Source organism: Myodes glareolus, chromosome 19 (assembly GCF_982192425.1).
Source record: "Myodes glareolus chromosome 19, mMyoGla1.1, whole genome shotgun sequence".
Classification (NCBI taxonomy): Eukaryota; Metazoa; Chordata; class Mammalia; order Rodentia; family Cricetidae; genus Myodes; species Myodes glareolus.
Genome location: NC_142044.1, coordinates 64,328,205 through 64,337,031, shown reverse-complemented (window position 1 = coordinate 64,337,031; position 8,827 = coordinate 64,328,205). Strand labels below are relative to the sequence as shown.

At 51.6% G+C, this 8,827-nt stretch overlaps 2 protein-coding genes across 5 annotated transcripts in view; one reads left to right on the top strand and one right to left on the bottom strand.

The window, feature by feature from the left end:
- The first annotated feature begins 154 nt into the window (after positions 1 to 154).
- Tmdd1 (transmembrane and death domain 1) lies at positions 155 to 1,021 on the top strand. Its single transcript, XM_087898696.1, has one exon. The coding sequence runs from the start codon at positions 155 to 157 to the stop codon at positions 1,019 to 1,021; it is 867 nt and encodes a 288-aa protein (XP_087754822.1).
- Positions 1,022 to 1,471: 450 nt separating this feature from the next.
- Positions 1,472 to 8,827, bottom strand: part of Scn8a (sodium voltage-gated channel alpha subunit 8) — a 168,311-nt gene continuing 160,955 nt past the window's right edge. For all 4 annotated transcript variants that reach the window (XM_085678622.2, XM_085678620.2, XM_085678621.2 and 1 more), the window contains one exon: positions 1,472 to 7,634. In XM_085678622.2, coding sequence (XP_085534748.1) covers positions 6,487 to 7,634 — 1,148 coding nt within the window. In that variant the 3' untranslated portion in view covers positions 1,472 to 6,486. The remainder of the gene's footprint in view (positions 7,635 to 8,827) is intronic.

The following is an 8,827-nucleotide window of genomic DNA, read 5'->3' as shown; positions in this document are numbered from 1 at the left end:
AGGACCCCTTTCCCTAGACCCTGAGCATTCAGATATGTGCGCCTCCCGCGTGGTAGCTAACTCCTCTCTAGCAGCAGTGTTCCGTGTTCCACGAATGTCCCTCGCCACAATGCCTGGCCTTGCGGCATTCGGAGCCCCTCCCTCAGACCCTGCCATGGCGTGGGCGCTGGTTCTGGCACTCTGCAATCGGGCGCTGCCCCCCGCGGGCGCGCTGGACGCCATGGGCCCTCACGCAGCAGTCCGCCTGTCGGAGCTGCTGACCCCGGAGGAGTGCGGCCACTTCCGATCGCTCCTCGAGGCGCCCGAGCCCGACGTGGACGCCGAGTTGGCCCGGCTATCTGAGGACTGGCTGGCGCGGCCCGAGCCGTCCACCCCCTCTCCTGGAGCGCAGGCTATCATGGGGCAACGGCGGCGGGCTGCAGTCACGCAGCCATCGGAGGGACAGGATGGCGTGCCAGCCGGGTCCAGGGAGGTGTCCGACGGTTGCCGCGAGGCGCTGGCGTCCTGGTTGGCCGCCGAAGCCCCGGTCCTGTCGTGGGACCGCGTGGCCCGGGCGCTACGGCGCAGCGGCCGCCCCGATGTGGCGCGGGAGCTGGCTAAGAACCTCCACCAGCAGGCGACATTGCAGCTGCGCAGGTCAGGCGCGAACTACGTGCAACCGCCCGTGGCCCCCGCTCCCACCCCGGCCCCGCGCGCCCGCCGCTCCGGGGTCCCCGCGCCCTCCTGGGACGATTTAGAGCTGATCGTGGAGCGCCTGCCGCAGCCCCCGTACACGCGAAGCCCAGCAGCCTGGATCTGGCCGCTGGTGCTCGGCCTCCTCGTCGGCTTCGTGGGAGCGCTGGGCACCGGGGCGCTGATCACCGTGCTCACGCTGTGGATCACCGGCGGCGACGGCGATCCCGCCCCGCGCGCTTCCTCCGGGCCCAGGCCGTCCCCAGCGCCACGCCGCTGGGAAGCAGAGCCGCTCCTGCCCCGAACCTGGGCGCCGCAGGGACCGTCCCTCCACGGCCCGCTGCTGTGAACAGCGAGCAGCGCGCCCCATGGCGCCCCACCACTATAAAGTTTCCAAAGGCAGTAGAGGGCGCAGTCTGTGACTGGATGGATGGAAATGGGTGGCGCCGGGCCCAGGCATCCCCAGGGGGTCCCCAGCGTTGGCCAGCGTCCGCCGGCCGAGCCATGCTTTTGGATACACTCTTGTATCCATTCCACGCCAGGAAGCTGCTCACCATTCATTCCTTAAGGGGAGCAGCCGCACTCTTGACTCCGGGGCTGCCTGGAGCTCGGGCCCTGCTGGAGCGTGCAGCACTCCATCTTTTGGGCAAGGCCTCCTGAGGGCACAGTGGGAACAACCCTGGCACTTCCCCACCCACCACCAAGGGATGAGCGAAGATTGGAGAACCTGTAGCCAGGCAGGCCCAGGGGAAGGGGCTTGGGGCAAAAGCCATGACAGAAGGACAGGCCAGTCCAAGAGGAGAGTTGAAAACAAGATTGACGTAACCCTTTATTGCAAATTCTAAAGTAAAAAGATGTACAGTACAAAGTAAAATTGAAAATTCAGACTATAAACTTCCCATCCACTTACACATTCTCATTTCTCAAGCATTTCTGCCATTTCCGCATGAACAGAACAAGGAAAGAGTGGAGGGGGTACGGAAGGAGATACAGCAAGGGAAAGAAAGAAAGAATCACAAACCCCAGAAGCAAGTGCAAGGAAAGACATTTCTCGACCTGCTGTCCTGGTGATGAGAAGCGGGGGAGTGGAGCGGTGCAGTTTAAAATGGCTCTCAGAATAGCAGCGTTTATGGGACTAGTTCATCTTCCTCAAGTCCAAAGTATGCTTTGCCCTTCCCTGGCGCCTTGGTCTCTGTAGCTCAGAACGCTTTACAAAACATCTAGTTAAAGCCTCACAACACCCCTGTGAGGTAGGTCAGTATTATTACCCCCATTTTACAGATGGGGAAACTGAGGCACAGAGGTTAAGTGACTTGCCCAAGGCCACACAGCGAGCCAGTGGTCAAGTTAGGGATGGAACACAGTTCTGTCCCTTTTCTGGAACCACTGGACCACGCTCCCCTTTACCTATGTACATTCTTCACACACACACACACACACACACACACACATACATACACACACACACCACATGTGCACACCTGCCCACTTCGCCCCACTTAGCCTCTATATACAGCAAACAGCAGTAGGGGCAGGGGCAGGGGCGCCTCAGGAGTGTTTTAATGGAGGAAGCCTTGAGAGGCAGATCCAAGCAGCACTAGCCTGGTGCAAGTCTTGACCTCACACCCAGATTCCTCTTCTCCCGAAGCCCCCCTCCCCGACTGACTGGTGGCAGCTGATTCTCTAGGGGGTGGGGAGTACCTGAAAAATGAACGAAGCTTTTTGCAAAACTTTGGGCAGCATCTGAGAAAAGAAAGAGGCATCATTACAGAAGATGCCCAGGACTCAAGTCACCAAGTCCTAACCCTCCACAGAGGGACAAAGATGGGGACTGACCTACCAGCCATCTCTCTCCAGTCAGCTACTAGAGTGGACTAGAGTGGGCACTTCAAGATCCTCCTGAGTGTACCTAGACCAGGAGACACGGCCTGGAGAGGGATGTCCCCGAGGGGATCAGCCTAGTCTGCTGGTCGGATTGTGGGAGCGGATGGAGGCCAGCCCAGCACTAGCTCTTGGAGTAGGAGCCCCTGGGCAGCATGCTTGCACTAGCTTTGGGGGTGGGGCCAGTGTTCCCTTAAATCATTTCCGTGAACAAGGCAGAAGTAAGGCCAGTCCAGCTGGGTTGACTGAGGTCATCTCTGGGGTCTGCTGGGTGACACAGCTGAGGAGGGTCCAGCCTAAGGAATGCCACATGCAGTGGGCAGCAGGGACCTGGGCATCAGGACCTGGCTTTTCTCCTCAGTCTCTACTTAGCCGGCATGGGGAGGTGCTGGCTCTCCTTTCTCCAAATGCTCCAGGGTCCCCAGTTCCCAGACCCTACCAGAACTCAAAAATGGGCAAGTTGAACAGCAGCCATGGAGACAGGCTCCCCTTGTGTGGTGAGAAGGATCACTTTTATTGTTTCCTTTTGGTGTATAGTAATTGACTTTTTAAAATCATGTCTCATTTAGCTCGGCGTTGGCTTCCATGGATTCACTAACAACGCTCTATTGGTCTCTGACAGGAGAAGCGGGCTGTGGAGATAATGGGAAAGAAGCCCTTTGGGCTGTGGCTCCAGGGGCCCTGCTCAGGAGCTTGTTTCTCTCTGCCCACAGCTTCAGATGCCCAAGTGGCTCACGTCCAGAGGGAGAGAGCAGGCCCTGTGGACTCGGGAAGCTTCCCTGCTCTCAGCCTCTGCTGAGTCCCAGTCTCCTCATCCTAAGCTGCAGGAAGTTAAGGAAGAGGGGAATGTTTTTCATACAGCCAGCAGTCATGGTGGCTGCTGCTTGGGGTGAGGTGGGGGGAGTGGGGGAGTGGCTTTGGCTCTGCGTTTAAATGAACAGCATCACATGACTTTTTGCTTTTTGTCTTTTTTATTTTTAAAGGAGATTGTGGAATATAAATACTGCACCAAGGACCCGGCTACAAAAAAATAAATATTTATATTATATTTATATATCTATATATATATGTGCAGTGGTACTGGCTGCTGCTGCTGCTGCTCTTTGATTGATGGGCTTCGTGGATATTTGGCAAAGCGTTGCCACTTGCTCACTCTGTGAGGACATGAAACAAAAAAGAGACCAACCAAAAACTGCCAGAGCCGTTCTTTAGGTTCAATGCCTGTTGACTGCGGTGAGAACTGCTGGTGATGGTGGCCTACGGAACAGAAGTGTGGAGCAGGGTGGACAGAGAGCCAGGGAGGAGGGAGGGAAGAAGGGGGAGGGGCAGCAGGTGAGGGCTGCTCAGTGGGTGGGGGTGGCTTCTTCCCTGAAGCTCTGGCTAGCTCTCTGAGGGTCAGGAGCAGGGGAGGACAGTCAGACCTAGGCTCTAGGAGCTTATTGACAGTACTAGCATGGCGCCTGGTGTTCCTAGCAAGATCAAATAGCTATTGCCCATCTCAAGATCTAAGAACAATGATTAAGTTTAGCCAAATCTTGCATAGAAGTGGTTAGAATTTATTGCACATTGGAACAAAAATATATTTTTGTTGTTTTGGAAAAGACCATTAGCAATAAAAAATTTTTTGTCTGTCTGTCTGGTTGGGGTGTACATTGGCTGACAGCATCTAGTTCTAAGAAGAAAGAAAGTATAAAAAATAAAAATAAACATGACAATGGCAAAAGCCAGAAGCCATTTCCTATTTAATAAGTTAGTAATTTGTATTTACAAAAGGCATGCCAATAAAATAAAATTATATATTACAGTATTTATAATTCTCTTAAAAAGAATAACCACACACGTCAGCTTCTGTTTTGTGCTGTGTAAGACGCCACCTGTACGTGGTTCTCTACATTCGCCCTAGCAGCAGCGCCACGGATACACTTCCAGGCTGGTCTCAGCACGCTTAGGACAGCTGGACAGTGTCTACCGGTCCAACAAGAGAGAAAGCTCTGCTCACTGACTGGCTGTGGTTTGTTCTATGCAAAATTAGTCGAGTGGACTGTGAGATTACATCCAAAGTGCTTCTACTGCAAGGCAGATTGGTCTAGTGTGTCTAGTGGTGGACTGCTTACTTCCCTATACCCTATGCTCAGGAAGGATGCGTTAGACTTGGTTCAGAGAGACTTTCTGACACTTAAGTGTGGCATCCTGGCTTTGGACCCCTGTGGTCAGGTGAGATGCCCCTGGACTAACAGCTGCCTTCTGCAAAGCAGGAGATGGGATGGAAGATGTGGTACTTCCTCAGAAGCCATCTCCCAACGACAGTGGGCAGGCCACTAAGCAGACAGCAAGGTGGACAGAAAGGAAACGCCAGGGAAGCTGCAACACCCGAAAGAATTACTACGGAGTCCCTTTCTCACAAAACCCAGCGCAGTAACAAGACTAAGTGGGCTCGGCCCAGAGCTGGCTCAGTCTCTACCTCAGGTCCTGCTAGTGACCATTATTCTGAAGATCACAAACGGAAGAGCTCATAGCCATACCACAAGCAACGCTGCTGCCTTTACCCAGCCCTGGACAGCTGGGAAGGGAAGTCCCACTGGCTGAAGGAATGTGATGGAGGCAGGAAGAACCAGCAGATGGGAGCATGTGATAATCCCTCTGCAGGTCTAGAGTTCCTGAACCCCTTCCCACATCTACCTGAGCCTGAGAAAAGCCATAATGTAGACAGACATGACACTGAACGATGTGAGCACCCCATGACCCCCCAAAGGCCTCCTAGAGATAACATACCACTACGGATAGCACTTTTACCTCTCCCCAAGTGTCAGTTCCCCAGGATGAAGGCTAAACAATCATTATAATATTGCGAGATACAAATGAACTCTTTTTCTATTTTTTTTCTATTTTTTTTTTTTTTTTTTTTTTTTTTTAGCCCTAGGATTTGGTTTTACAGTGACATTAATAGTACAAGCCATTCGGGGCCAGAGTCTCCCCATGTTCTGGACAGAGCAGCATTAGATAGTTTACCTTGCAAATGTGCAACAATGGCTGTATGTTGAGATGTCTGTTAAACATGTACACACAACGGATCCATCTGCTTGTTGGGTTGGATTGGTTCTGTTGGTGGTGGTGGTCAATTTCATACCCAGAGGTATGAAAGACTTCTAAGAACTCAGAAAAACTTGCAGCCGGTATGGAACTCTTACCATTTCCCTAAATACAGTGAACGGTGCAGGGCTGGGTCCTGTCCAAAGGCTGACCCAATGCAGGGGTGTGTATGGATCTCATGCATGACTTCTGATCACAGCATGCCATCATGCAAATCATTTCTACGCATTGAACGAGCACAATGTTTGGAATTGGCCTGAGCAAGTCCTCCTCAGCCTGAAAAACCCTGATTGTTTCCCCCACCCATCTCCAAACCGCGTGACGCCCATGTGGAGAAGATGCTGTTTATGTCAAAGAAATCGACAATTAGTGACATTGGCTGAATGTGTGTGTGTGTGTTTCTTTTTGCTGCTTAGATTAACTAATGTAAGAATGCAAAATTTGTTTGCATGAACAAACTTTTAAAATGATGCTTTCTGCTTCTGAGAATTAACAGATGAAAACATAAAATCCATTTGGCTGCACGGCAATCTGCTGGTCCCGGCAGCCGCCTCTGTTTTGTATCCTGTTAGTGTAGTCCTAAGTTGCATTGACTGAGTGTGGAACATGCAGTAACCACCTGTCCAAGCAATAGAAAATCTTGAGTCCAGGGAGCAGGGTCCTTTGTCCTCGGTAGGTCACTGCTCAAGATGCAACCGTGTCCCACATAAGCAGACTGTTGGGTCTAGGTTCCTTCCGGCACAGCGTCTCCACAGCTGCTCTGTATCCGTGAGATCCGGAAGTTCGTAAACAAGCTGTCACTTGCCTGAGTTAGGCCAGTGTAAGCTCCCTTCCCGTTCTCCTCTAACACTTGGACTCTCTGACCTCTTTTTGCCTCTTGGCTCTTTCCCTTCTTCCTTCCTCTGCCCGTTGCTGCTTCTCCTTGTCAGGTTTTGTTACGCTGTCATAAGAGGGGAGTGAGGCCGTGGACGGGGTGCTTTCCTTTTTCTCCCGGTGTGTGCCTCCGTTCTCCAGCTTACTGGAGGTAATCTTTCTGCAGATGAAGCCCCGCCTAGCCAAATGTCCCCTGTAGGCACGCTGCAGGACCACCGCGGACACCTCTTCCTGCTTGCGCCGCAGAGTGGTTGTGATAGGCTCGTAGGACACTTTGGAAGGATTGGATGCCACAAACCGCTCCTCCATCTGCTGCCGCAGGATGTCCAGCTCCCCACTGTCTCCCAGGACTCTCTTGGTGAAGGCGAAAAGGATGTCCAAGCAGTGGATGCGGTCCCCGCTTACCATGGGCAGGTCCATGGCGATGAGTTCAATGGTGTTGGGTTTGGGCACTCGGAGAGGATGCTCCAGGGCATCCGCAAAGTCTGCCAGTTTACAGTACTCGATGAACTGGGTGGCATCAGGGTCAAACTTCTCCCAGATCTCATAGAAAGTCTCAAAGTCGTCCTCACTCAGCGGATCGGCACTCTCTTCTGTGGCCACACTGAAGTTTTCTAGGATGATGGCGATGTACATGTTCACCACGATCAGGAAGGAGATGATGATGTAGCTGACAAAGAAGAAGATGCCCACTGAGGGGTTCCCGCAGTCCCCTTTGAAGCCACTTCCTGGGTGTTCCTTGTCTAGGCTGCAGTCAGGGGGGCGGTTTAGGATTGGCAGCAGCAGGCCGTCCCAACCGGCCGAGGTTGTGATCTGAAACAGGCAGATCATGCTGTTGCCAAATGTCTCGAAGTTGAACATGTCATCAATGCCAGCCTCGTGTTTCACGTATGCGAAATTGGACATCCCAAAGATGGAGAAAATGAACATAACGAGGAAGAGCAGAAGGCCAATGTTGAATAGGGCAGGCAATGACATCATTAAGGCAAAGAGCAGGGTACGAATCCCTTTGGCACCTTTGATCAGACGCAAGATGCGCCCAATGCGCGCCAATCGGATGACTCGGAATAGGGTTGGGGAAACAAAGTATTTCTCAATGATATCAGCCAGGAACATTCCTAAAGGAGGAACAGAGGACATGATTACTGCGGTCAGAGTCACCCTTCTCTCCTCTTACCTGGTATTAGAAGTGCAAAAGTTCAAAGGGCATGTAGAACGAGTGCCTTTTACTTGAGCTGAACCCTCATATTAAGATAATTGCACATTCTAAACACACAGAAAAGCAGAGAATGTGTGCGCAGTTAGTAAATTTAACAGCAGCCAGCACTTAACCCTGGAGCACCTAGACGCCTCAATGGCTCTTGACGTTTTAACAATTTTACTATGTGTGAATTCATAAATAACAAAGTGTCCTCTATGTTTAGGAAAGGATAAGGACTATCTTTCAATTTATGTATTCAAGATGTTAATTTTTTTGTCTGTAAGATAAAAGTGACTTCCCATTATCTCTTCTCGTGAGTAGAACAGAGCTGGTCTTTGCTTCCTATGGGCGGGTCCATTTGTTCAGTGTGTCCACACAGCTTTTCATGTGCTCTCCACAAGACCATCAGGTTTCTAAACTACAGACAGGGAATGAGAGGTCCCAGCTCCCCCCCACGACAGACTTCCCTTTGATTTTCATGTCCTGATTATTCTGCCAATGTTACACATCTTCAGTGTATCTTATTCTTGGTTTGTTTCTCATTCCCCATCTCCTCACAAGCGAGCTAGCCTCAGAGATTAAGGGGCCGTCCAGAGTGGCCTTCTACTTGGTGCTCTGAGATTCTGAGCTGAAAGATTAAACAGAAACCCATTCCCAAGCAGGGAAACTCCAGTAGGAGTTGACTACATGCCTGTGTGGACCTGCCTCAAGCAGACCACGTTTTCAAACTGAAGAGCAACAGCAAGAGGTGGAAGGGCCAGCGGTGAGAGCTGGAGGAAGCGGGGCTGCTCTCTACAGGCACTCTGTGCTCAGGAGACAAGATGAGCATCCACGCACACTAGCTTCTAACTAGTGAAGTGTCTCTCAGCAGTGAGATCTGTACGCATTGTAACCAGCTGAAGAAAGCTCAAGAATCTCTCATTTGAAGGTTTTAAGCCAGGAAAAAGAGACTGAAGATGTGGTGCAGTGGTTAAGAGCCCTTGTTGTTCATGCAGAAGATACAGGTTCAATTTCCAGCACCCATATGGTGGCTTACAACCATCTATAAGTTCAGTTCCAGGATATCCAATAATATCATCTGTCCTCCAGGGTTTTGCATGCATGTGGTGC